The 27,807-nt window shown below is 51.7% G+C and overlaps 1 protein-coding gene across 1 annotated transcript; it reads right to left on the reverse strand.

Moving 5' to 3' along the window:
• Positions 1 to 842: 842 nt before the first annotated feature.
• PAXBP1 (PAX3 and PAX7 binding protein 1) lies at positions 843 to 27,807 on the reverse strand. The gene is made up of 18 exons (XM_054577889.1): positions 27,337 to 27,807; positions 25,910 to 26,038; positions 21,433 to 21,609; positions 19,894 to 20,115; positions 19,218 to 19,321; positions 18,031 to 18,248; positions 17,341 to 17,530; positions 13,809 to 13,932; positions 10,577 to 10,676; positions 10,377 to 10,492; positions 8,202 to 8,401; positions 7,506 to 7,650; positions 6,765 to 6,886; positions 5,910 to 5,986; positions 5,507 to 5,573; positions 4,811 to 4,957; positions 2,940 to 3,094; positions 843 to 2,032 (listed from the first exon to the last, which is right to left on the reverse strand). Exons 1-18 carry the CDS (start codon positions 27,686 to 27,688, stop codon positions 1,915 to 1,917), a joined length of 2,763 nt encoding a protein of 920 aa, XP_054433864.1. The 5' UTR covers positions 27,689 to 27,807; the 3' UTR covers positions 843 to 1,914.

The raw sequence follows: 27,807 nt of genomic DNA on the forward strand, positions 1-27,807 counted from the left end.
CTGCCCCTCCTGTCTTCCCCTGGCCAAGGGCTGTGCCCAGGTTAGCCCGCACACCCCGGCCGGGCACCCAGGCCGAGCCACGCCCTCGGGCAGAGCTGCCTGCACTGGCCGCTGGGGCCATGGGTTCATCGGGGACGTGGGTGGGGCACCCTGACTTCACACAACGGCAGTAGCCGGTCTGACTGCTTTGTATTCTCAGTAACTTCCTTTTCCAAAAACCTCCTTTACCTATTTTGAGGTCAGCCCAGAAGACTGCTCCAAGAGAAAAACTTCAGCTTTATTAAAATGTCACTCTCTGAATTTATCTTTTGACAATCCCCTCCTAAGTAACGATGTCCAATGGCTACTTCAGAAACAGAAATTTTCTGGTTGAGACGTGAGAACCACTTGTTCTACACTAAAGTCACTTCCCAACAAGGAACCAAGGAGGTCCTAGTGTTACATTCAAACCCAGTCTTGAAACTGAGAGAGACTCATGCATACAGGATAAAAAGTTCCCAAGTTTCCTGCAAGATTCCTCGAATGCAGAGAGGACAAGTAATCAGTCTATGGGTTTAGAAACACAAATTTAAGGCACAAATGATGTGCATGCCATCTATATACATGTTTCTATGTTTTATTCCACTCAAGTTGAGAACCAGTGTTCTTGGTTTAGTTCTTTCGGGCAGCCACAAAGGAGTGATGCACAGTCCACCTGGAACGAACACATGCAGGTACGTGCCGTGCCCCTACGACAGGCAGGGAGCTGAGCGCCCAGTCGGGGCGCGTGGCACGGTTCTAAGAGCCTGTGCGCTGGCCGAGGGTCCGCCTGCAGGCCAAAGTCTCACTGGGTTAGGCTCACCTGAAATGCTGTCGCCAGAATTAGTCGCCAGCAAATACAACAAAGGACAGAACTGAAAATTAATTTAATGCTTGGCTAAAGCTTAATTACATATAATTATCAAACAATAGTCCTTAATTTTCAAAAAGTTCCTCTTTTGAAAATCACAGACTCAGAAGGCATAAACTTTAAAACAAGTTCTCTGAATATTTACAGTGTGGTACAAACATTATAGAAGACCACAGATATTAAACTGCCTGGGTGTGTGGCGAATCAGCAAGGCGTAGTCCTTATTGCATATGTAATGCACACATGTGGGCTTTCAAGTGGGACAGGTTACTAACTTCAAATGCAGGTGTTGTAAGCTGGCCAGGGAGTGAAATCATGAATGAGGTCAGTCAGCCCAGACCCCTCGGTTAGGTTGTGGGCCTATTATTTCCAAAAATTAAACTTCCACATTCTTCTAAAAACCTGTGTTGCACACATCAGAGTCCACAGGAAACCGCCAGGGGACGGCCACGCTGATCCGGGGGAGGCGGCGCAGGCTCGCCCAGCGGGGACGCCCCCCTCCGCCGCAGGTTTAAGGCAGCACAGCGACCGTGACTACCGCCCGAGAAGGGGCGCCAGGCCACTCGTCAGCCCTCTGTCCAATGGGGGTGGAGGATGCAGTTTCCCATGACAGTTTGCTGCTGAGCAAGTCTCCGCTGTCAAACGGCTCTGTCGAAAAGCGCCAGGAACATCCAGGGCAAAAGGAACCCCAGGGCAGCGTGGACAGAGAGGCGCCAAGACACGGCCCCCGCGGCGCCCGCGGCCACAGCGACCTGGTGGGGCGGCCGGCCCGGGCCCGCACGCAGAACAAGGCTGCTGCAGCCCAGGTCTGGCTGGCGATAAGGAAGACACTCACCAGCTTCCTAGAAATAATCTGAATGCCTTTCATTCCGAAGAAATCGCATTTAAGGACACAGTATTGAATATTAATGTTCTTTGTATTAAAACAAGAATCAGTATTTTACAGTTTAAGAAACTTTACATATATACAAAATTTATACATTAGGAATGGTATTAAAGCAAATAAGCTTTTCAGTCTCATAGACCTATTTTCCTTCAATCAAAGACTTAAACTCTTTCACATTATGGTCACTTGCAACAGACAGGGCATGATCCAGAGCTCGGACACTTGCAAGGAGCTTTACTATCTGTTTTATGTTTTCCCTGAAAGAGAAAAAAAAAATGCAGCAGCATTTCATTAATTCCCTTAGTGAAAATAAGTAACAACCAACACCAAAAATGAAATTAAAATATAAAGCAAAGTTACCTGCCGAAGAACTTTACCATAAAATTTTTACTACCTACTTTGCCTTTAATTTTTATCATAAAACAAATCTCCTCTTTAAAAAATAAGGTCGCTTTACATGGAAGAGGGTAAGATTAATGGTGTGATCTAAATGAAAATGCAACTGTATTATAAAGACTACATGAAATGCAGTGTGAAAAAATTATTTCACATTGTACTAATTATTATTTACTTTTTATGCTAGAGATTTATCCAAAACGTACATAACATCCAAGACAGCGTCTACAAAAGGAAATCACAATTTATTTGTTCTTTCCTTGTAACCTCTGATAAAAATCACACATAAGCAGCTTCCCAAAAGCGCTGAGGGGCGCCCCGCAGCCTCCAACGGGGAGCAGCGCCCCTCCTGCCAGCGCCTCCGCCGGGGGGAGCCCGCAGTGCTCTCCGGGGCCCCCGCCTGCCATCTCCGGGGTCTATGCCTGCCTGCGTCTCCAAAGACCAAGACCCCCAGCCCGCCAAGAGCCTGAAATGGTCCAGCTCTTCGAAGGAGGAGACAGGAGGCCGTGACTCATTCACTGCCTGAGGCCCGGGCCTCACCAGCAGCCTTTTCTTACCACCCTCCTGAATATCCTATTGGAAAAGATTAGGCAAAACCACAAAAATAGAAAATATTGTGTATTTTTGGCACGTTTGCCAACACTAAGTCAAAGTACAGTTTAAGCTAAAATATAAACGTGTCTCAACTTAAAACCCTTTTATGACACTGAGTCTAACAACAAAGTGAGGGCCGGAGCACCATTCCATTAAGGAATCACAAACGGTTACCTTGCATTTCTTTTTTCCACATCAGAGCACCCGATGCTATTTCTATAAATCGTATCTGCTAAGTGTACGAGGTATCGACAGAAGTTTTCTAACTGAGAAATAGTTCTTTCTCCTTTCAGATTCATGAACCACTGCTTGGGGAAACAATTGATTACCTGCGGAGAAAATGGAAAATAAAGAGTTGAAACAGAGTAAGAGGCAGTGTCTGAAAGCTGAGTCTAGATAACAGGCATCCTGTGTTTAACTAGGAGACTCTCTCCTGGGCCTTATGCGAATCATTTGGAAGGGATATTCCTTTCAACCTAAGTTAACTATGTAATTTTCCTTTATATATCTGAATTTTTACTTCAACACATGAATCAGATACTCAAAGCAAAAGACGAATAATTTGTCCAATCTATAAACATACTAGGGACATGATACTGATAACCAATTCTTCACTCTTCGGTCTCCCAGAGAGCCCCAAAAGCGCCGGCCCGCCTTCGCCCGCAGCGCCGATTTAGAACCCAAGCAGCGAGGCACCACCAGCAGCACCCCGGGCGGAGGGCGGAGTCCGAGTGGCCAGAGTGTGGCGGGGGTGGGGCTGGGCGGGGGAGCTTCCCCCAAAGAGGCGGCGAGGCCACGAGAGGCCACGAGAGGCTGCCGGCGCCTGTGCAGACCCCCGGCAGGTGGCAGGCGGGAGCCCTGCGGAGGGCAGGCCTGGGGCGGAGCACGGGCCAGGCGAGCCTGAGCACCACGCGAGGGGAGCCAGAAAGCAGGCTGGCACCGCCCCAAACGAGAGGGTGTGTCACAGCCTCACAGAAGTCAGTGGGAAGGGACTGCCACCAATGAAATCCGCCAAAGATGCAGAACCTGAATCTAGTGAGACTATCAGATGAACCCAAACTGCAGGGCGTTCTACAAAATAACTGGTCTTTCATCTTTAAGAGACTGAGACAGGACAGTTAAATGCGAGGGACCATCCGGGAGCTTGCTGCCAATCTTGGCTTTCGCACCAGGATTACTGGTGACCATGACAGAGCTCGAGGCTGCAGCACCACAGGAGCGTCAGTGGCCTGGCGCGACGGCTGTGCTGGAGTCACAGAGAGGGGCGGCCACGTTCGCAGGAAACACACACAAGCACCCGAGGGCCGGAGGGTATCCTCAGAGAGACCCTGACGCTGTTCAGGAAAAACTGCGCTGCGCTTGCAGATATGCTTTAATTACGCAATTGTTTCAAAAAATATTTTTTAAAAATATCAAATTATGGAACTCATATAAAGCAGAAAAAACAGGACTAAAAAAATCATTTCTTGCCCCAGCCGGTGTGGCTGCAGGGGCCGGGTGTCGTCCTGTAAACCAAAAGGTGGCAGGTTCAGTTCCCTGTCAGGGCACGTGCCCGGGTTGTGGGTTCGACCCCCGGCTGGGGTGCGTGCAGGAGGAAGCTAATCCACGTTTCAGTCACAGCAACAATTCTCTCCCTCTTTCTCCCTCATTCCCCATCTGTCTGGAATCAATACAGGAAAAATAAAATTTTTAATCATTTCTTAAATGAGAAAAGAAACTACTTCCTAGTAGAGCTCAAAAAAAAAAGGAATTTATTCAACTGTTAAAAAATTATCCTGAAATTAAAACTTTTATTTTATAGCTGCAAAAATACTGACACAAGCAGATGGATGGGTAGAGATACACACACACAACTGTCCAAGTTTTCATGTGAAAGAGGCCGTGGCGGTTGGAACTAGCTGGGCGGTCACAGTGACCGTCAACCTCACCCTAAGCCCGGTAATCCAAGGGGTTTCAGCGAAGTCTCAAAATTCCCTTCAAACAAAGAACACAACCCACTTTAACTCCTGTGCCGCGGGAATGGCCACGCGCGCCACCCGACTCACGTTTTGGGCTTTCCTGATGCTGTCGTCGCCGCACTCGGAGTTCTGGAAAGCCATGAGGATGTACCTGTTTAACAGGCCGTCTATGGCCAACTCTTGAAGGGTCTTATTCGAGAAGATGCCGTTCCACTGAAGGAAATTGCCTAAGAGCTGGAAAAAAGAGGCCAAGGGTGGGCGCCAGGACCCGCAGCGCTGGCCCCGTCCGGCTGCACCGAGCCCCCCCACCCCCACCGTTCCTCGGCCTCTCCGGTGCCGCTTCCTCAGGGAGGAAGGTCGTCTTCGGTGGCGCGCCGGTCGGGGTCTCTGTGGCCCTGGTCAACTGCGCCCTATGGCCTTGGACCCCGCCCGCCCGCCAGCGCAGCTGGACGGCCAGGTCCGCAGAGGCCCGACTCCCCTCTCGTGCGGCGCTTCACCCCGAAGCTGAGAAGAGTACGGCGCTCTTCTTTTTTAACACACTGTGGGCTAGCAAGGCATTTTGCTGACAGGCCTGGACCTCACTTTGGAACTCAGAATTCATTTTATTCTATGGAAACACCACACCTGAGTAAACTTGGAAAAAAATATTTTGCAGAATGGAGACTTTGTATATGTACATATATCTAAGCCTATGAAGTTAATGAAATACAAAAATACTTTCTAAAACATAACATACAAAGTCAAGCAAATGTCAAGTGTGTTAGATACCCTATAGATACATACCTTAACTGACGACCAAAACTGCCGTTGAAAGAACAAGTAAGGCCCAGAGTTTTTATTTTCTAAAACACTAGAAGAGAAACACACCATGTTCACATGTTTTATAAGTACCACGTGATTCCTAGAACAGAATATTTCTATGAGTAAAATGGGTAACAAAAGAATTTAAAAATTTTTAAACTACAATCCAGAAGATCGTAAGCTTAAAAATTGGACATTTATTCTGAGACACCAAGGGAGAACAAAGAGCATTATTTGCTTTATTCCACTAGTCCCTTCGGGCCACTGGTTCGCACTACAGAGGTAAAATTCATGGGTCAAGCTGCCATTGGTTTTTCCAGAAACCAGCAGCCTCCCAGAGGATGCGGGAGATGATAATCATCTTTCATTCTCAGGAGTCACTTACTTTTTGGGGTACAAGGGCATGAACACATCATCATCCAAAGTTCTTCTCATTCTCAGTAAGAGCGCTTTCAGGTACACCTGGACACACAAACACAGACGGAGCGCTGTGACATGGGCTGTGTGAGGGCCACAGACAGGCCGCGCGCCCAGTCGCAGAACTCAGTGTTCAGCTGGGAGTGAGCGCTCTTAGCACGTTTCTCACTTTCCTCGCTGAGAGCCCTGCGGTCTCCAACTGCTGTTCCCTTAGTTTCCCCCTCAGCAATCGCCAAGCACTAAAGCCGCTGAGAAATCTTTCAGCTCCTCAACCTACTATATATAAAGATTTAAAATCAGACATGTAATCTGGTTCTTCTCAAAAGTATGTCACTGAAAATATAACAGTGATAAAGAGCACCTTTTCTATGGCTGAATAGCTCGTAAGAATGTCCAATGAGGGACAACATCAATTTGAAGTTTGGAAACTAGTGATAAAAAAAATACTTAGGGATTTTACATGCTATTTAAATGTTTTAGCACTTAAATCATCAATTATTACCCATTCTAGTAGTTTCAGTTTTTCCCCCTAAAACATACAATTTGTATAGAGATAATTAGTTGGAGTGGGAGTCAGCACGGAGTGGTAGAAAGGGTGAGAACAGTAAAACTGAGAGGCGCCCTTCCATGGGGACACTTTAAAACTGAACACTACGATCTGAAACTGTATTTCAGGCTCTATAAAGGAACAGACGGCCCAAGTGGGAGGGTCAGATTTTCGGGGTGACTTGGAACCTAACCACTCATTCACTCAGCTCCTGCTCACTTTCAAAAGGACAGGGAATAAAAACCAAAAGCCTTTCGTAGGTAATAACTGAATTACCTGTGTATTTTTGTTTTCTGCATTCACTACTGAAGGATATCCATCTATTAATTTCAATGTGATTCCAACCATTCTTGAAGTCTGTGTTGTAGAAAAAGGGTCCCACATGTTTTCAGCTATCACTATTAAGAAAAAGGTAAAATGTGCGGAAATACAGTTATTTGGCAGCTGACTTAAGTCTGATGTTAGGCATCCCCCCCGCCCGGCCCTTGCAAGACCATAAGCCTTTGTCCAAATAGCCACGGGAAAGTGCGGGTTAGGCAACGCAGAGGGGAAGAGTCCTCTGCTCTCTACTGATCGGTAAGAATACAGATGCGGGCGGGGGGAGAGCTCGCTATCCTAAGAAATACTGTCTCAGCAGCAGGACTTTCTAACTGAACCCGAAAGCTTATTGTAATACTTTAAATCGGCTCCTATATCACTGATCTCTACTCTGTGAGAAGCCGAGGAAAGCACGGAGGCGGCTCCCAGGGAAGCGCACGCGCCCCCAGCTCTGCGTTTTGCTCCGGGCCGTCTTGCGGGCTCCGCCACTGGACAGCAGGTCAAGTGCTGCCCCTCCAGGCCCACCCCAAGGTGATCCACGGGCGAAGGGACACGTATCTACCCATCAGCCACCTCGGGGCCCGGCGGCAACTTGACCATCTGTAAGGACACGCCTCTGGGAAAAGAGGCTTTGGCTCAAGGCCCTGAGCGCAGACCCAGGCCACCCGCGCACCCGCAGGGGGCCGGCTCGGAGCCCACCTGTCAGCTTGGGAAGCAGCACCTTCTCCACGACGGTGGGCAGCAGCGCCAGGTCCACGTCGTCGCGCTCCTGCTCGCGCTCCTCGCAGCCGTAGAACAGCAGGGACTCGAACCACAGCATGGTCTCAAAGTCCCGGCACCCCGCCTGCGGCAGACGAAGCGGCCCACCCACACATCACACAGCGGCGGCCGCTGCTCCCTGCCGCGGGGGAGGGCAAGCCCTGGGCCTCGCCGTGCGCACAGGCAAGGCAGAAGTGGGCAAAACACGGGGACCCCTGCGTTCAGACACCGTGGCGCAGGACCGTGACCCCAGAAAGAAGGGGCTGCAGTGAGGTGAGCGGGCACGGGAGCTGCCCAGCCTTGGAATAGTTCAGGTCCTCCTTTCCTATGGCTCTGCGTTCCAGGATCAAAGGACCAAGTTCTTCCTGTTCACTCATGGTCACAGCCCAGTGTCACCATAAATAATTCTGGTGACTGAGAAGGGCATTTTATAGAAACTGAAAAGCACCAGAGAGCTCCCTTGAGCTCTGCCAATACAAAGACCCCGGGATCACAGCAGCCACCACCAGCATCCATTAAACCCTGGCACCCCACACTCCTGAAACAGGCTGTGCTTAAGCTCACATCTCTAGCTTGGAGATAAAACTACCCGGCATTGTGTCACGTGGCTTTCCCACGGTGACAGAAGCCACCCACCTCAAGAGGCGTCCAGGTGAGAAGCTGCAGCCTTATGAGGGGGTTGAACAGCTTTGGCAAACAGAGGCCGATGTAGGCATCCTTGTAAGACAGGTAGTATTTTGAACGCCATGCTTCAAACTGCGATTTAATACAGTCGATCGAATAGAAACTCTCCAAAACATCTTCAAACACCTTGCTGGACTCTTTTGAAATGCGATCTAAAAACAACAAAACCCCACAGAGAACCATAATTTAGCGTGTACTAGAAAAAACACAGTGCAGGATTTTCAGCATTTCCTTTGTAGGTTGAGTATCACTATAAGATAGACTCATTAACAAATAACTGTTAATTACAATTTAAAAGGATACACAGTTAAGTTTAGGTTTCAATCCAAAGGGCAGTGCTCTTGCTTTTGAACAGGCCCCGTATGTGCCACCTTCTGTTGCGGTTTGGTGACAGCACGCCTGTTCTCCGGCAACCCAGCTCAAATTTCAGTCACGGCGGCGTATGGGCGGCAACAGAAAGCGCCAGCTCTGCAGCCGGCTCCTCTGTCCACTAATGGCTGTGTCAGGTACACGTGTGCACCAGACCCGGCGACGAGCCCCACCTCTCCCCCCGCACTCAGCTGCTGGCCGCAGTAACCGACACTGACGAGTCAGCCATCAACACCGGCAGTGTCCCGACTGAAAGGGGTCTGGTGGCCCCGGCGACTCGAGAGAGGGTGACCTTTGCACCTGCAGAGACCCAGTTGTGGCGACACACTTCTCAAAAACCAGTCTTCTCAAAACCAACCCAACCATCGGTAACAGAGGAACCAACACCTGTCCTGTGGTTATACAGTCATGAAGAGCATCGTGCATAAAGTATTCTGGCCAAAAGAAGTTAACCTCAATCTAACCCTAAATTCCAGTCCACGGGAAATACAGAGAATGGAAGCACAAGCGAACACCATGAGGAAACAGACAAGCCTAGCATGCACGACATTCTGCAAGACAAGTGGCCTAGTCTCTTCAAAAAGTTAGTATCTTAAATAAGTAAGAGGGGTGCTTGTATAAGGTGCTCGTGAACACTTGTTAATTCTAGATAAAAAGATGTAACAACCAAATATAGGGCAGGAACCTTGTGTGGATCCTGGTTTGGAAAACGGAAAAGCCCACAAAAAGGGTATTAAAATGTTTTGGGGAGGCTGCAGCTGAGGACCACTGAATACAGACACGACATTAAGAAATTACAGTTAGGCCCTGGCTGCGTAGCTCAGTTGGTTAGAGCGAGTCCCGACCCGCCAAGGTTGCGGGTTCCATCCCTGGTCAGGGCACATACAAGAGGCAACCAATGAGTCCATCAGTAAGTGGAACAGCAGATCGGGGTCTCTCTCTCTCTCTCCCCCCCCTTCCTCTCCAAAATCAATGAATTAAAAAATTTTTTAATTAAAAAAAAATTTTAGTTACTTTCCTTAGGTGCAACAATGGTATTGTGATCAGGTAGAAAGGAAACACACTCAAGTTTTGAGAGGCAAGTGTCGACTTGTGTGCAAGTTCCTGCCCATGGTCCGGCAAACACGCACCCGCACGCGAAGAGCGAGGGCCACCCCGGTTGGACGCCGGTAAGAACCGAACCCGGGTGACAGGCGCAGGGCGAGCGCTGCACCGCTCTTTCAAAGCGCCTGCACGTTCAGGGGTGCTCGCAGTGAGTCAGGGGAAGAGAAGCAAGCTTCTCCCGCTGGGGTCCAGGAGGCCGGCAGCCCGCGGCGAGAGACGAGGGCTGCGCTTCGGGGACTCCTCCGAGACGCCCAGCTCAAACCAGCACTAACTGTCCTCCTGGCCGATGTTACTCAGGGCCCGAATCAGGAGTCTCCCTCAGGGCCACGCGCCCCCACCGGCTGTGTCTTTCGGGACCAGACGGCTGCCCTTGGGACCTGACAGGCTTTTTGGTCACTTAAAATTCTTCAGTTCTGAAGAGCAGTATCTCATACGATGCAAGTGCCGAAAGCCGCGTGGCAAGGGGTTAACGCTCCACGAGAGCACTCCTGATGCGCCGCAGCGAACGGCTGCGAGCTTTTGAAGCGGGGCGGGGGAGGGGGGTGCCCAGGTCTTATGCAGGGGCCGCCACCACGAACCGCCGGTGCAGGCGAAACCCCACCGCCCCCGCAGAAGCCAAACGGCATTGCTCTCATGCCCAAATGCACGGCTCACCTTTTTCCAGATTGAAATTGGTAATGTCTGTAGATGTTTCTTCATCGTCGCTGGAAAGGCCTTCGAGGTGGTCTGCCATCTTACCGGTCTGCTCTCTGGCTTGTCGCCGACGGGTCCTAAATGACACATGGCGAGTTCCCAATCCAGGCCTGAGAGACACCACCGCGGGGGGGCCCCACCTGCACGCGCATGGTACCCACCTCCTGGCCTCCCGCTCCGCGATCCGGCGCTTCGCGTGCTCCTGATACAGGGCCCGGTCTCGCCCGAAGGAATCGAGATTTGGTGCCATCAGGGCTTTGTCTGTAAAACAGCAATGGCTACAATTACAAGCCGTCTGCAACAGTCTCGGGGAAAGAGTTTGCACAGAATAAGCCACAATGACAGGCGGCTCGCTAACCCCAACAGCAGGACGCTGCCATGGCTGGCAGCCCGACCGCGTCCCAGTCCGAGCGACTCCCAGGGTCGCCCTGTGCTCCCCCCGGAGCAGGAGAAAGCGAGCTCGAGCCCTCTAGCAGCGCAGCTGGACAGAACCCCCGTCTTTATGTCTGAGGAGCAGAGGTTGATGCTATCGTGACCACCAAGGAAGCTAAAAAGCTACACTCCCTGTGCAAAGGGAAGATAATAGATTACTTCTTAGAAAGAACTGAAGCATCACACGTTGAACGATATGAAATGACAGGAAGGAAACCTAGGTAGGATGCGAAAACAGCTTTGTTGCAAGCGCTGCGTAACTTATTCTTTTATTCTAATTCTGCTTTGTAGAAACTTAATTCCTATCACTGTTTTACTAGGTCAAGGGCGGCCTCTACATGTAACCTGAAAACTGTACTTGAGTAGGACCGGCTCATGCTTTCTCAAACACGAGTACTCTTTTAAAACACAATTCCCTATTTCTTTTCTACCTATTTTCCATCTCTCTTTTTTAACTTCCTAGGGCAATTTTTTAGCTTTAGCTTCTAAACTACCTATTTAAATTTACATTTCAGTTACCATAGTTTTAGTTTCCAAGAAGCAGTTCTTGTTCTTAGGACACCGCTTCCTGACAGCACCCTCTAGTGGTCGGACCTGCCGCCTGCACCGTCTCCGTGGCCCCCGCCTGGCGGCCCTACCACTTGCGCTGGCGCTCTCCACGCGGCCGAGCGCCCGGCCGCCCCCGGGGGCGGGGGGCCGTCCAGCGCAGCCCTCTCGGTCAGCTCCCTGGGCCGACAGTCACCTCTTCTGTTGGGGGTCCCAAGACTGTTGGTGTCTAAGGGTCTTCTCCCCGAAGCCACTCTCCTCCAAGGAAGAGCCCGCCCATCTCTCGCCCAGGGCGGCAGGAGGAGCGAGGGGGGCGTCTGTCCGCCAGCCGTCCCTCCTTTGTCCCTCCTTGCTCCGTGGTGGTGCCACACCATGAATACACTCTGGAGCACACTAGGTCCTCACTGGCACCTGGCTCTGTGACTCGGCGTGAAACAAGGCGTGACAAAACCCATTTCACTGCAGGCTAGTTATACATGGACCTGCTGCTGCGTATGGACAGCAACGGAAGTAAACAGCCCAAGGGGCGGTGGGGAAACTCAGACAAAATGAAGGAAAAGCTTTGGCAAACGTTTCCCCTGGGTGTGTCACCACCAGCGGTGGCAGGAAGGAACGAAGAGCAGCTCTCTGCACTGCAAGGTCTACCTCCCCTGGACCCTATTGTTTTTAAAGGCGACTTTCTTACTGAGTTTTTCACTCATATATCAAAACAGCTCAAATATTAGGAAGGATGTTCAAGCACTCACAAATCACCAAGAAAGATTCGTACATAAGATGCCCGGCTTTACCTCAAGTGTGCGTTTATGGCACGTCATGGTGAATTCGTTAAAAAGTCTCAAACTACAGAAACAACTCCTGCCTCTTTAAGAGGTACCCTGGGTTAGAGAAATATTTTAAAGAACATGCATTACTATAATAAATACTTAAAACGTTGCCATGTTCATGGATTTTTAAAAATTGATACTGAGGGAGATTGCAGAGAGGATAGCGCCTTCATTCCTGTGAGAACTGAACGCAGCATCTGCGATTAGTGTTTACAAATCTAGAGGCGAATTCCTGGCTTTTTTGTTTCTTTGTGAAAAGATCAACCTAATTAGCATGCATCCCCTTCAACCCTTACTTCTAATTCCATGCAAGTACGTAACTCCAAATTATGAACAACAGACTGCAGGCAGGAAGAGGCATCTGATGAAGGGCACAGCTCACGCTAACCGTCCGACCGAGAAGGAGATCCCCTCCCTTCACCGCTGTGACGGTACCTCTCTGCCCCAGAGACCTGGTTCTGTCTGGATCAAGCGCGACCCTGGAGGGACGCATTCGCCACCCGGTGCACACACAGCGACCCTCCCACGTAAACTCGGGTGGCAGCACCGAGGGGCCCGGCCGCAGCACGGCTCCCCCGAGTACGGCACGGCTCTCCGTGCCACTTTGACCGCCAGGCACAAGGGGGTGCTCTCGGGGGGACCCTCTGACATAGCGCGGTTTTCAGAACGCGTAACACCAGGCCCTTGCACTTGGACGACCTGGGGTGGCTGTCTAATACGCAAGTGACTTGCCACCACCCGAGACCTAGCCAGACTCTCGGGGAAAGGCCCAGGAAGCCTGCCCCGGGGGCTTCCTGCCGGGGGGCTTCCTGCCGGGGGCGACTCTGAAGCGCGCCCCCGAGGGCCACCGCGCCTTGCCGGCACTCAGCACAGAGCCACAGGCACCCCACGGCATGGGAGGGAGCAGAAAAAACAGGATGGAAAGGTTTAAAACATCTGGGGAAACAATCTCAGCTAAACTGTTTACTAAAAGGTTTCCAATTACTTTTCGTTTTCTATAGCGTGCACCATCATGAAAGGAGTATAAATTCAATTTCTAAATTTTTACACTGGTATTTCAAGAAATGTAGGCATGAACTGACTTACTAGAAAACCTAATATCGTTTGTAAGACAAACTGCAAAATACAAACAATTTTGCTTTATCCAAAAGGTGAGGCTCACATCCCATCTGTGACACGCGGTGAAACCGCTCTGCCCCCGAACTCCCCCGTCCCCGCGAGCGACCGCAGCCCTTGCGTCGGTGTTATCAACAGGGTGAAAACGGGGCAAAAATCAGTCAGAGCCAAACGGACAGTGGCCTTAAGGTAAAATACTACGACGACTTTTCTAACTCTAAAGAATAAAAAAAAGCCCAAAGAAGAATAGGACTGAGAGCATATTAGTACATAGTTTTGAGCTCCTTTGAGAAGCTCTATTTTCTTAAATACAACTCAGGTACATGCCGTTATAAGTTTTAGATCTACTTAACACAAGAGCAAGGGAATTATTATTTTAAAAAAAAGATGCTCTGAGATCTCTAACTTTCAATTAGGCTGCACTAAGTAAACAAGGTTGTTTAATGAATAATAAAAACCTTCAAGATGGACTGACTTGAATGGCTTGAAAACTCCGAAGATTCATCTTTAATATCATCTTGTCGTCTTTGGACAAGGCGGGAGGCTCGCTGTTTGTACAGCTGATGTATTGCTGATTCAAGTTCGTTAATCAGTGGCACCTGTGAAAATACAACACACTCCGTAACACCAAACTCCTCGGCTGCCCCCGTATTCGAGGGGTCCGCACTACTTCCGGATTCTGAGACAGCACCCTCTACGGACAGAATGACCATAAACTCCCAATGGGACACAAATGGCAAGTCAGTTTCCTGATGTTTCAGAAACATCACGTCTTTTGATCCACGAAGGGAGCTATCATGTCTGGTGCCTAGTTACTGGAGCAAAAGTTTAGTTAGGAAACTTAACACATCAGTATCAGCAAAGAAATTTCAAAAGTTGTACTGCTTTTTTTAGAATAAAGTACGTGGCAGTCCGTTTAAAGTCCGTTTTTTATTTTCCGGCAGCATGACCTGCCGGGCGACTGTTGTAGCTTCAAGCAGACCGTCAGCACCGGGGACACCCAGCCAGCGCGGTGGCTCTGGGAGTCGGCAGGACGGCGGCCGCCGGCCGCCCAGGGGCAGACACTCGGCGGCCCCGCGCCCTGCGGCCACCTCCCGCGCCGCAGCCTCACACGTTTTAAGTGTGAACTGCATCCGTTCACGTCACTGAAGCAAACACAGTCTCTAGCTACAGCTAACTTGTCTGAAATCAAACTCAGGAAGCTCTTCTCATCATTTACGTGTTTCCCTACTTTGTAGTAAAATAAAACTCCTCACATCAATTGTCATTTTACGAAGTCGGTCAGTTTTCCACGTCACTACCCATGACTCAGCATTCACGGGGTTCACGTGGAACACGAAAGCTTATAGAGCGGGGCCTAACCTAAAGAGAAAAAGCAGGAAGCGCTATTGATAACCTTACGTCACAAGGCAACGCGAGGACACTGTCGCAGGCACTAGCCGCCGCGGCACACACCTGAGGAAACCGGGAAGCCTGCTTCCCGGGCTCAGTGCCAACAGAGAACCCATCGCTCTGAGCCCGGGAGCGCCGGCCCCAGGGCCCCGGCAGCGTCCTGAGCAGGCTGCCGACGGACCCTGCAAGCGGCGGGCAGAGCGCCACGGTGCCTGCAGCCGGAGCAGCTGGGCCGCTCGCAGGGTTCCACTGCAAGGGCAGCAGTGTCCACAGGAAGGTCCGGGTAATGAAGTTATTTTATTTGTAAGAGGCTGCACTGTGGGCAGCACTGTCCCCGCGTCTGCCCGTCTGCACTGAACACCTCTGACAGCTGAGCCCAGGGACTGTCTTTAAAATGCACGACAGGCGGCAGTTTAGCAGGCTCTGCAGAGCCACCCTGGCCTGGCCGCCGCCCCGCCCTTGAGCAAAGGACAGGCGCAGGGGACGCCTCCGGCCTGGAGGCTGTGGACGCCCCCCGACCCCCCAGGCCGCTCCCAGCGAACAGGGTTCACTCCTTCAATTTGGTTAGAATTTTGATAACGTGATTTTCCTGCTTAGGAAATTGGAATGCCTTTAATAAAATCCAGAGAAAATTCTGAGAATAAGGGCCCTAAAACACCTTTTTAGCCCTCACTCATGTTTCTTAACAATGTCAATTCACCTCAAGAGTATATGCATCATGAACAATTTCTTTACCCTCTCCGACCTCAAAACTGTTATTACTGTTATTATTTCAAGACCAAGTAACAAGGCGAACACCACAAGCAAGAAGATGGCTTTGGGAAAGCAAAGCGAGGGAGGCCAGGGTGGTCCGCAAACAATCCCAAACCTAGTTCAAAACCACATAAGCTTCTATAATAAAAGAAGAAAAACCAAAGAAATGTTTACTTTTTTATGATCTTACCCTGAAATATTATTTTTATAGAAATAAAATGAATACTCAAATCTGTCCAATTGTTCTCATTTCCAAGATGACAATTTATGACATTGTTCACTCAACGAGTCTCTTAAAATGGGATGTATATGAAAATGCTAAAAGGAAATAAAATACCCATTCTTGAAAGAGGGATTTGTCTCCCTCTTTCAATTCCAGCGCCGTTGCTGTGCTGTCTCAGCCCGGAGCCCGGAGCCGGCACACCGGACACAGCCCAGAGCGGGCTCCAGTTAAAGGCCGCAGAAGCCGCAGACGGCTCAGCCGCCTCTTGAGCACAAGGACGGCCCTCTAGATGGCCCTGCCACTGCCGACGTTCTGCGACAGCGCAGTCGGCAGCAGGGGCAAGGGGACAGCTTAGTGGGGAGGCTGCAGAGCCAAGGCCCAAGGCCGGGGGACGAGCCCCACCCGCACGTGCGGTTGGAGACCCAGGCCCCTTCTCCGGCCCCACGAGGTGAGGCGGCTCCTGCTTGGCCCGCCACGGCCCAGGGGCAGCAGCATTCGCGGGCAGGCACAACCGCCAGCTGACCCTGTCGCCCAGCCCTTGCACGGAGGGCGGCCCGGGTCTCTCTCCGGCCCCTGGGCCTGGCCACCCTGAGCCACGGATCTGCCTCCAACGATACATCAGAGCGCAGCTGTAGCTGCTGCTCCAGAGGTTAGGCGGTCGGGAGGAGAACGCGACCCACCCGACAGAGGACCTGCTGCGAGCTGCCCCAGGCGGGACCTGCTCCCGCCCCTGAGGAAGACCCAGGCTGGCGGGCTCTTGCGCCACTTGGGCTTCAGAGCATTGAAGTTATCAACAGAGATGATAACAAGGCACATCCTCCTGTACACATGTCAGGTGCTGACAGGTTCTGTGCGAACCCACAGAGCCGAGAGTGAGGGAAAACATGACCTCTGACCCTGTACCACCTGAACAGTTAGGACGCCCAAAGCACCAGCAGTTTTGCATTTTTTAAAGATAAGGCTGCAAAAGCCACAAAGGCTCATCAACAATAACCCTTATCTTAAAGAAGAAAAACCAATTCAGAGGTTGTTTGAGAGAAAAGGGGTTTCTCTATGCAGCTAACATGGCAATGTAATTCACACTAAAAACATTAAACTTCATGCTAAAAATCTGACGCTCATACTAAAGAGAGAGAACAGGGGAAAAATGAGACCTTAAAAGAAGTGACGGCCAATGGATGGTCTCTGGCACGGATGGGGTGCAGGCTTACTTGGATGGCAGCTATTAGTGGCCATGGGGACCAATTTCATCTAGGGAAGAAACTAAAAACTCATACAACTGTGCAACTTCATGCACATTTGGAATTACTTGTACAGTTTAAAGACACATTTGGACATGAGCCATGAGCCAGAAAACTCTGCCAGGGGCGCCCCTGCAGCCTGCCAGCCCGGGCGGGCCTGCTGGCCACCCGCCGCCGCGTGAGGGCCGGGCTGTCTGTCCTCACCGTCAGTAAGGGCAGCGCACGCGCCCCAAGACCACAGAGCCACTAACAAGGGAAAAAACGAAGCGTAACTTTTTATCACCTCTAAGGTCAAATGCAGCGGACATTCTCGGAGGAATACAGAAACATCTACACAAGGCCAGCTAGGCCTCCCCAGTTCTGCCTTATCAAAGGGAGTAGTATCTGTGCATTCTTACCTTTTCACTGAAACACTCAAGCAAGTCTTGGACATACCCTCGCATTTCTTGCAGAAACTTATACCGTTCGCCAGTGCCCCCCGCAGACCCTTCCAGCCTTTCAATCGCCCTGGTAGAGTCCACGCGGCTCTGCAGGTGCTTCTCACGCTGCTGCTGGTTTGCTTTGTGCACTTCCTTCATGGCGTCCAACCTGGGCAACACAAGCGGCCGAAGGGAACACATTTACTCCCCAGGGTCTCTGCCGTCAGGACTCTCGCAACGTTACACTGCATCCAGCCCCACGGTTAAAGTACGCACAGTGCCATCTTTCCATCTGGACTGCTTTTCTCTCAAAAAAAAACAAGGAAGGGAGGGAGGGAGCAGTGTGCGCCCTCCAGAGGAAGTCGGCCGGCGGCTGCCCGCACCTGCACTGCCGCCCCCCCCCCCCACCCCGCCGCAGCTTGGCCGCGCTTTTTCAGAGTCCGAGAGGTGCCAGCTCGGAGCTGCCTTCAACAAGGTCACAGACCGGCATTTTTAAGACCTCGTGAGGCTTCCACAGAAGCCATCCAAGGAGGGCGCAGAGCGGAGGAGGAGGGTCTGCTGCTCAGCTCGGGGGCGGCGGGGCACCTCTGCCGACACCCAGAGTCTGCGGCCACAGGGCACCGGGGACACAACGCGAGGACAGGTCTCTAAGAAGCCAGTCTGCCCTACCTGTCTTTAAGCTGTTTCTTGACCAGATCAATAGTAACGGGAGTCATCTCGTTACTGGGAGTTTTGAAAGGGGCTGAGTTATCTGTTTTCTGAGCCTTGCCCTCAGCCGAGCCGTAGGCGGCGTAGCTGTAAGGGATGCCGTAGGAGGCGCCGTAGGGCATGGCCGAGTAGGCGTTCTGGTAGTACACGTTCACCTCGGCGGGCTGGCTCGCCTGGACCTAGAAAAGAAGGGGGCTGCATGTGAACGGTGGTAGCTAAAACCACGCCAAGAATAGTGTTACACCTTTAAAGTTAAAAAACCTAACAGCAAAAATCAAACCCATTTTCTAAACAGTATGCAATGAAAATAAATACTTAGAATTCTTCAAAATCAAATAAAAGCAGAGGTAGATGAATGTTCTTGTTCTCTTATGAGATTATAGGTTTCATTGCCAATAATTTTCAGAGGAAGTTAAGAGTTGGAAGGGGCATTAAAAATAATTCAAGGCTACCATTTCACCAATGAAAGATACATTACATGCCATGGTCAGAGGAGAAACAGGCAGAGTGAGCATCTGAGACCATTCTATATACACACTAGTAACAAAAGGGTTACATTTTATGCAACACTTCCTGGTACTACCTCCTTCCATAAAACAAATGTAACTATTTAGGAAGGTATCTTTCACCTCAGTAATAGACACCAACTGCTACAAAGTAACTCCTAAAGTCAGAAAACATATGCCACACAGGGAAGAAACACTTCTCTGATACAGTGTTTCTCAGGCTTTGGCCGGCCTCCTACCCACCCTGGGCTTATAGAACCCGGGCTGGACCCTGCCCCCGGAGCTTCTCACTGTCTAGGCCCAGGGCGGTGAGAGTGTGCATTGAGTGTGCATCTCTCACAAGCTCCCAGATGATACTTGATGCTGCTGGTTAAAGAACTACTCTGAGATATACTGATCTAAGAAACCAGAAATGCTTCCATCACTTGACTGTAAAGAATAAAATAGAGTTTCTTCGAAAAGCTTATTGGATACCTAACTTTATGTGATTTTCTTAACTATGGGACTTGAGCCAATGACAAAGATTCAATTCACTATGCAATACACTTTAGCTTTTGCTTTAACGAAATAGGCAGAAAAAGGCTTCACATTCAGTCTGAAATACGCTCTGTAACTCCTGAGGTCCAGCTCTCTGGCACTCACCTGCGGGATATTGATTCCTTTCCTTATCTGCTCCTGCTCCCAACGGCTGAGCTCTTCGTCTTGCTCTCCGGTCACTAAAGCGTCGTCGTCACTCCCCTCGATACCTGTAGCCACGAGCAGCGGAGACAAGTGAGGACCACTGTGGGGGCGGGGAGCGGGCGGGGGAACCAGACGCTGCCCTGCGCTGTCACAAAAACCGCCTGAGCCTTGTGAGACCACCTGCCAGGAGCTCCACTCTGCTTCGCTTCCGCGTCCCTGGCTTCGCCTGTCTTATGGATGTGCAGCCTCCCCGGAAGCAAAAGGCGGCACTAACGTAGCCATTAAAACCTGGGGCGGGTTTCCTCATCTCTGTGTGCGTGACATCAACTCAACAACCGCAGGACAAAGCCTAGAGCCTCATACGGGTGCCGAGCCCACGATCCCAATGTCTGCGTGTGAGGTGTTCAGGCCTCTACCGGCCCCGCTGAGGAAAGGCTCAGTTAACCACGCTCGAGGTTTCAAAAGATTCCAGCGAGACACCTGCACCCGAGCGGGAAACCGTCCTCTAACATTAAACGTCGTTAAAACGACATAGGTCCTACTCTTTGACTATTTTTACTATCAAATCACATTTAGTATCTATGGGTTTTAATAGCAATGTAATGAACAGACTTACTATCCTATTCAATCAAGTTACCTATTTCCTCGGCAATTTTTTGTCTCTGTGACTTCTCCTTCACGGAGAACACTATCCGGCGTTTCTCATCATCATCTTCGTCATCGCTGGCATCGTTCTCATCCTCTCGAACAAGGCGGCCTTTGCCGGGCTCGCTCTCGTGAGGAGTGAAGTCCCCCAGCTCCCGGGCCATCTGGCGCTTCTTCCTGGCGGCATGTATGAAGGCTGCGTCCGGGATTTCCCCTGGGGCCAACGGCAAGGACCAGAGCCGCGTCAGGGTGTGCGGGCTCTGCTTCCTCGAAACCACACAGGGCGAAACCCTCACCAGGAGAGCCCTGTCACAGTGGCGCGTTCTGCTGGCTGTGGGGCCCGCCACCAACCGCTCTCTCTCTAATCAGTTTAAAGGAAACTGAAAGCCACAAGGAAACCTAAACGAACCCATAGTAACACAATGGGAAAGAGTGTGCGGGGAGGGGGGGACTCCACCAAAGGCAGTTTTATTTAACTGTACTTTTTCACCTTTAAGTAAAACAAAAATAATAAAATCATATTACTAAATTGGAAAACAGATAAAAGTTAAAAAGGTGCCCACACCCCATGACCCCAACACACACCATTAGATGTACATTCCATTTCTCTTGCGAAGCTTTTAGTTCACCTGTCAGCATATTGGCTACATAATTCTGTACCTCATTTTTCTTCATGTTAAAGCGTAACAAGCTTTTCTCCATGTTGCTGTTTTGCATAAATATACTTTTAATGGCGTAACAACTTGACACATAAAGCATTATCTACTACATAACTGACTTTTTATCTACAGTAAAAATGCCTTGCTACTTGTTATTTTAATAGCTATGCACTATGCTTTCATGTAAATGTGCCTTAATTTACTAAGCTGTTCCTCTCCAGCCAGACGTTGTGTCAAAGTTTTACTCGATGCAAATAATGTAAGAAAACATTATTTCCTTGGGATAAATTTCTACATACAAAATTATAGGGTCAAGAACATTTGAAATCACTGCCAAATAGCTTAAGGACTGTACCAGTTAGAATGCTCCTAATCTACATACATAATTTTTCACAACTTTACCAGGCCAGAGTGAGCATTTTAAAATTTTATAAATGTTAATGAGTTAAATGATACCTTTTCATAATTTAAATTTGGCTACAAAATGATTAATTATTCAAAAGCTCATTAACCAGTGATGAGATCTGCAAACTATTTCGTACAGAAATGTAAAAAATGAAGGAAGTGTGGAGAGGAAACTAAGAGCAGTTAGCTTTGCTTTTAGCAGCGGTTTTAAAAGAGCCCTTCACCCGACCTACAGAACAGACCAAGCCGCCGCAGGGCCGTTTGCCGGGAGCCTGAGGCCCCACATCTGCTCCGACGCACGCGGCCTGTGTGGAGGCACCTGTGCCGCGGGCGCTTCTGCGTCTCCCCCTTCCTGCCCTTTCGCCAGAGGCAACACCCCACGCCAGGGGCGTCCGGGGCCACCGCCGAGCCCCCCGCGTCCTCCCCGCGGCCGGGGCCCACGGCCCACGGTCGGCGCGGGCGCACACCTGGCCGGAGGACGTTCAGAGACGACAGGGCGTCCGCGAAGGCGCCGCCGGCCTTGGCCTTGGCCTCCTCCTTCTCGCTCTCCACGTCCATCTCGTCCTCGCCGCGCTCACCGAGGGCCCCCCCGTCCTCTGGGCCCGTGTCCTTGGCGTGTCCTGTTTTGTCCAAAGGGGGCTCATCTAGTTTTGAAAAAATTGAAAGGATTATAAAACGAAATCCATAAATTAAGATGGGACTTCTTATTTGATTATGGGCTCGATTCATTAAAGCTTGACCTATTTTAATTGTTGATAAAAATCTCCAACCGTTAATGTATGAAAACGAAATGCCACCAATAGACGTAACGAGGAGATAAAGACAATTCAGGGGACAGAGGGGCGCACGGGCGGCCCTGCGCCATCCCACCATCGGTGACTTTTATCAAGTGCTACCAGTTTATTGAAATGAACTGTTTCTTCCCCTAAACTCCCTAGGTAACTGTCTGTCCCTCTTTGAAGAATTATTTCATTTTATGTCCGTATTTCATTAAGCTCTAAACCCATTCCAGGAAGCTTTTTATCAAGAACGGAGTCCAGGGACCAGACAGAGCCCTGAACTGTGGCGAATGGTGCTGGGGGTACCATCTCGGTTCGTAACCCTTTCTCACCGTCACCTGCAGGGCTCAGACGCAACAGTGACATGTACACCGCGCGGCCCCGGCCGCACTGCCACGACTGGATGTGTCGGAGTGACTTCGCGAGTGGCGCAGAGACAAGCTGGTTCTCTTCCGGGGACCCAGGCCCGGGATGGAGACAAGCGGCGGCCAGGCGGCGCTAAGGCCCACCGCGCAGGTCGAGGAGGGGCGGGGAGGCGCCGCCTGCGCCAAGTGCAGGGCGACAACCCTCCCGCGGTCGCTTCTGGGCCTCAGGCCGCCCCTCGGGCAGGTTTCCAGACTGCTCTCCTGCCCTTGGGTTCTCAAAGCCTAGAGTTGTTCGCTTTACTTGTAACTAAACAGCTTTATCACATCCTCTGTCCCAGGCAAAAATCAAGAAAATCAAAATGTTTCCACCTTGAAGCATTGGGCCTTGGCCTTGCACACAACAGGCACAATGGACACAATGAGAGAGTAAAACAAATGTTTATTCTAAATGTGAAAAACACCCTTTGTTGTTTCCCTAGCACGTTCCCCTCCCTGAAACTGCTTCAAACATTCCGTGTCCTTCTCGAAGCGTAGTCCCCCCCAGACAAGAGTCCAGGGATAAGACTTCCTCCCCGCCCTTGGCTTCACTGAGAAGAGTTAGAATTTAATTCCTCATATTGTTATTTTAATAGCCGTGTACCATCCCTTCTCGTAAATGTACCTTAATTTTACTAAGCCGTTCCTCTCCAGCTACACACTGTTTCCAAGCTTTTTGGTTTCTTAAATGTATTTTATTTATATATTTTTAGAGAGGGAGAAGGGAAGGAGAGAAGCATCGATATGTGAGAGAAACAGCAACCGACTGCCTCCTGCATAGACCCCAAACGGGGGTCTGGCCTGCAGCCCAGGCCTGTGCCCTGACTGGGAATCGAACCGGCGACCTTTCGGTCCACAGGCTGGTACTCAATCCACTGAGCCACACCAGCCACGGCTCCAAGTTCCCAAGTTTTGATCTGTTAGATCATTCTATTTTAGGCTCTGTTTTCCCAGCTACCATCCTACCTCATTAGCCATAGACCTGCTTCTGAGGTGCTTTCTGAGGCTACAAGACTTTCAAACTCATTTTATTAGATGCACTTATATATGGTTACGAGTCAAAACATACGCATTTCCTTCTGCTCTCACCCTACACCCATCAACAGCTTTTAACAGACAAGCGAGACCTAGGAAAGGCCTTCCAGATCAGACGTGCGCAGAGGGCGCCCTCCACAGGCTGCGGAAGACTCGCCCTCTCCCTGAGTTCGCAGGTTCCGCGCCCGGTGGCCCAGACCACAGCTGAGAGCCGAGTTCCTCCCCGCGCGCGGGTGCTACGCTCAGACAGCTTTATAACGAGAGAAGCTCAACAGCCCTCCCTGGGCCCTTCTCACGCCCCCCACCCCCAGCGCTCCCCCAGGGAACCTGCCCGCAGGCGCTCTCACTACTGTGCCCCGCCTGCCCTCAGCCCGCACGCAGGTACAGGCCCCCCGCACCAGTCTCTGCCACTGTTGTCCTCTGGGCCCTCCCCCGAACTCCCTGAAGCAGCGGGGGGTCCTGTGGCCGCCCCCGTCACTTCCTCGCTCACCCGTGCGCCCACCCCTGGCAGACGGCCTCCGTGTCCTGCCTTCCCAACCCAGTTTACCCGCCAGCGGCCGGCGGCAGCCACAGCCGCTCTACACGGGGCTGCTGCGCGATGCTCCCCCCACCCCGGCCCCCGCAGGCACAGACTGCAGCCGGCAGACCCTCCCCTGCCCAAGGCCACCACGGGGACCCTGCCAGCAGCCCTTCCCCGGCCCTCCCTTCTTTTGACCTTTCCTTTCTGGTGCCACTTCCTACAACCGACCCCCATCACCTCGAAACCTGCCACCTCCTCCCTCAGCCTTTTGTGTCTCTTCAGTAAATCCCTTCGTCACCTCGGTAAGCACTGCACCTGGCCCTACATCTCCAGCTGTTCACTGGCCATGGCGCTGAAATTCAGCTTAACAGTGGACTCACACCCGACCGGCGTGGCTCAGCCCGTGGAGCGTCGTCCCACCAGGCGAAGTGCCGCTTCCCAGCCAGGGCACAAGCCTGGTTTGCAGGTTCGGTCCCCTGGGGTGCTAACAAGAGGCAACCAAGAGGCAGCGGACTTCTGACTTCTCTCTTCTCTCGCGACACATCGGTGCTTCCCTCTCTATTTCTCCCCTTTTCCCCTCCCCCTGAAAATAAATAAATAAAATCTTAAGAAAAAAAGTGACTTCATCATTTTAGGACCACCACAGAGGTTTCCAGGTCGCTACGGCCTTTGTTCCAAAGGGGCTGCGCCTCTGCCGCCCGAGGAGGGCCGGCGCGGCAGGCGCCCGGGGCGAGCCGGCTGTCGGAAGGGCCCGGCGCGCCGCTGCTTCAGGGGTGCCTTCGGGGACGCGAGGGCAGGGTTGGGCACAGCAGCACCTGCCCTCGGGGAGGCCGCGCACCCAGTCATTGGTGAGCGTTCCGTGCCAGCGGAGAGACAGAGGCTGCCACAGACGAGGGCTTCGTGAGCCGTTTCTCAGGTCTCCCTTTCCCTGACTTTTCCGGTGTCATTTCATCACCACTGATTCTCAGGAGAGTGACAAAAAGTGAAGCCGTTCCCTCGACTCCAAGACAACTGGCTCCTCAAAATACCCCTCCTCCCACTGCCGCCCCTATTTCTGTATGAAATCCGCGGTCGCCCTCTCGGTCACCCTGGCACAGCAGCTCAAATTTGACTCTTTCCTTTAAACCCAATAGCGAAAGCACCCACCAAGCCTGCCAGTTCTTCCACTGGAACATTTCTCAGATAGTCCCTTCTTTCCATTTCTCCTCCTACACCCACAGCAAACATTTTTAGCTCATCCCCAGTTTCCCAGAGAGACAGGAAGAGCCTCAGTCCTGCTCAGCTGGGATGTCCGGGTCCCCGTCCCGGATCAAAGCTCACTGACCCTTGCATCTCAAGTGCTCCGGGCCGCCGGTCTCCACTGGTGCCCGCCCACGCTGCACGCTCATGCCAGGAGGAGGTTCCAAAGGCATCTGTCACATCCCCATCTTAGCAAACCAGCAGACACAGCAACGCTAAGTCCCGTACTGGGCACTCAACATCCTTCATGATCTGTCAACAGCATGCCTTTCACCCCAAACCTCCGCTCCCTCCATAAATCATCTGTGCTGGCCTGTGAGGAGTGCTTGCTCTTCTGCAAAACAGTCTCGGTCACTCCAGTCTGTGATAACACCCTTGAATGGATCCACTTTCCTAAAGACAAACAACTGCTTAAATGTTTAACTGCGGCTGAGAGTGAGCCTGAGACGCCTGAGCAGGGCAGGCCGGGCCTCACAGTGCGGAGTCACGGGCGCGAACGCAGAGAGCTGCGGAGTGGCAGCAACGTGAGCCTCAGGGCGTTCTTGAAAGTCCTCTAAGAATCAAACCCACTGCAGAAATACCACCGAGAAATAGAAAACCTGCCTCTGTAAAATACAAACATGGACATTTGCAAGGTACTCCCTCAAAGGAGAGTAAGCGTGTGTCTCAGGGTTAAGCGGGAAACTTTCTCTGTTCAACAGCAGTCTGAGCGCTGCTGGAGAACCGGGAGAGGGGTCAGCTGGTGCAGTAGAAACGTTCCGGGGACCACGGTTTTGTCTTTTTAAAAAAATGCATGTACAATGCAACGGAGTGAGACATAACAGAGCAGGAGGGCCACTCCGTGCGGACCCTTGACCAGGACAGGATCAGCCGAAGGAGTTCCCCGTACAGACAGCAAATCCATTCTATCCGCATGAGAAAGAGCCTTCAGTTTGACATTTCGAAAGAATCCCATTCATCTGGTACTTACTGTCGGCTGATGAGTTGAGTTCCGTCTTAATCTTCGACTTTTCAAGATCTTCTTTATATTCTTTCTTTAGTAATTTCACTATCTTTTTGCTATAACTTGATTTCTTCACTTTGAAAACTTCTTCATTTTCTTAAAAGAGAAATTAAAGGAAGTCTGTAGCAACCATTTCCAGATACCCTCTCCCCTTCTAGTTTTACATGACCTTACATGTTTTTCAAATTCTTTCAAGTATGTACTCGTACACCCCCAAATGATTACATAATTTGAAGTTATTTCAAATGTCACAGGCTCTCAAAAACTGGAGTCAGCTTCATAAACTAATCTAGAATAATGTGAAATTGCGACTTTTAAAAAAGCAGAAAACATGTAAACTGCCCAAAATTTCCCAGTGTCCTGCTGTCTTCCTCAGATATCCATTTCAGGAGGAACAAAAATCACCGAGGAAGCACTTAATCACAAACTACTACGGGGTCTGAAACAAAACACCCAGAATCAGAAGCAACGGCTACCAGGGCTGTCAGGTCCAAGGGACTCCGAGTCCCTGGCCAACTGACACTCCGTTCTTCCCAGACTAAACTGAGGGCAAAATACTCTTCAAAAGTACTTCTGAGGACGTGTCCATCGGCTCTGATTTGAAAACTTTAAAGTCAAACACAAACATTACCAAACAGCCCTGGAAAAAACAAAAATCTGCCCTCCTTTTAAACAAAACAAAACAATAACAGAAAGGCCAGAGAGAAACGTGCTGCCTCACTGGAAAACACGCAAGCACCTCACATCAGGATGCAAGTGAGGTTGCCAAAAATCTGAACTTCTTATTTTACAACACAGACTTAAAGGATCACATAAACACACAAGGTATTACTATTTAAGGCTCCTTTATGATCAGGCATCAAAACGCACTGCAGCCTTGGGGAAACACAGGCTCGGATATTGCAACCGTCTGGCCCAAGGTCACTCGGAACCAAAACATCCACTCCGGGCTTCTGGTCCCAGACCCAGAACGCCCGCTGTTCGCAGCCCCGGCCTCCGGGTCCAGGCTGCCGGGACGGAGCACCCCCGAGGCGCGGTGACCGCCCAGTGCTCGGGGAACGAGCCCCGCGCAGCCAGGGGATGGCGCGCCAGTTGCCCCTGAAACACACGGCCGGGAAGACGCAGGCCAGGGACCCCGGGTTTCCCCCGGAAAACCTCCGCGCGGCTGATCGAGCTCCGGCCCCCGGAGGGGAAACCGCACGGGCGGCCGGGGAGGAGGCGGCGTCGCCGAGCGTAGGCTAGATGCGGCGCGGGAACGCGTTCCCGGCCAGAGCGTAGGGCCAGAGGCGGGGAGGGTGTGCAGAGGGCCGGAGGGAGCGGGCTCCGTCCTGGGTGCGGGGCCGCGGGGGCAGGGCGGGGGCGCCGCGGTGCGGGGCCCCACGCGCGGCAGTTACCTTCTTCCTCGTCCTGGAAGCTCAGCAGGCTGGCCCGGGGCACCTCTTTGTTCTCGCGCGGCCTCTTGCGCGGCTTCAGCCCGTTGCCGGGCTCCGCGCCGCCCGGGAAGCAGCCCCCAGCCTCGGCGCCGGGGCCAGGGGTCAGCGCCGACGGCGGCGGCAGCCCCGGGCCCAGCAGCCCCTCCCCCCCGGGGGCCCTGTCGCCGCCGCCGCCGCCGCCGGGGCCCGGCTCTTCGCCAGTGCCCGGCGGCGGCAGCAACGGCGGCGGCTCCTGCTCCTCATCGCGCTCTCGTTCCTCTTCCTCCGAGTCATTCCGCTTGCGCACGTTCACTCGCCGGGCCTTTCGGAACATTCTCGCGGCCCGCACGGCTGTCCCACACCCGCTCCCGCACGGCGACCCCGGCACTGCCGAGCTCGCCACGGCGCACGCGCGCGCGCCCAAACCCCAGCCTAGAGCTGTCTCCCTCGCGG

This window comes from Pteronotus mesoamericanus, unplaced genomic scaffold (assembly GCF_021234165.1).
Source record: "Pteronotus mesoamericanus isolate MK-2021 breed Mesoamerican mustached bat unplaced genomic scaffold, CSHL_Meso_final contig_116, whole genome shotgun sequence".
Lineage (NCBI taxonomy): Eukaryota > Metazoa > Chordata > Mammalia > Chiroptera > Mormoopidae > Pteronotus > Pteronotus mesoamericanus.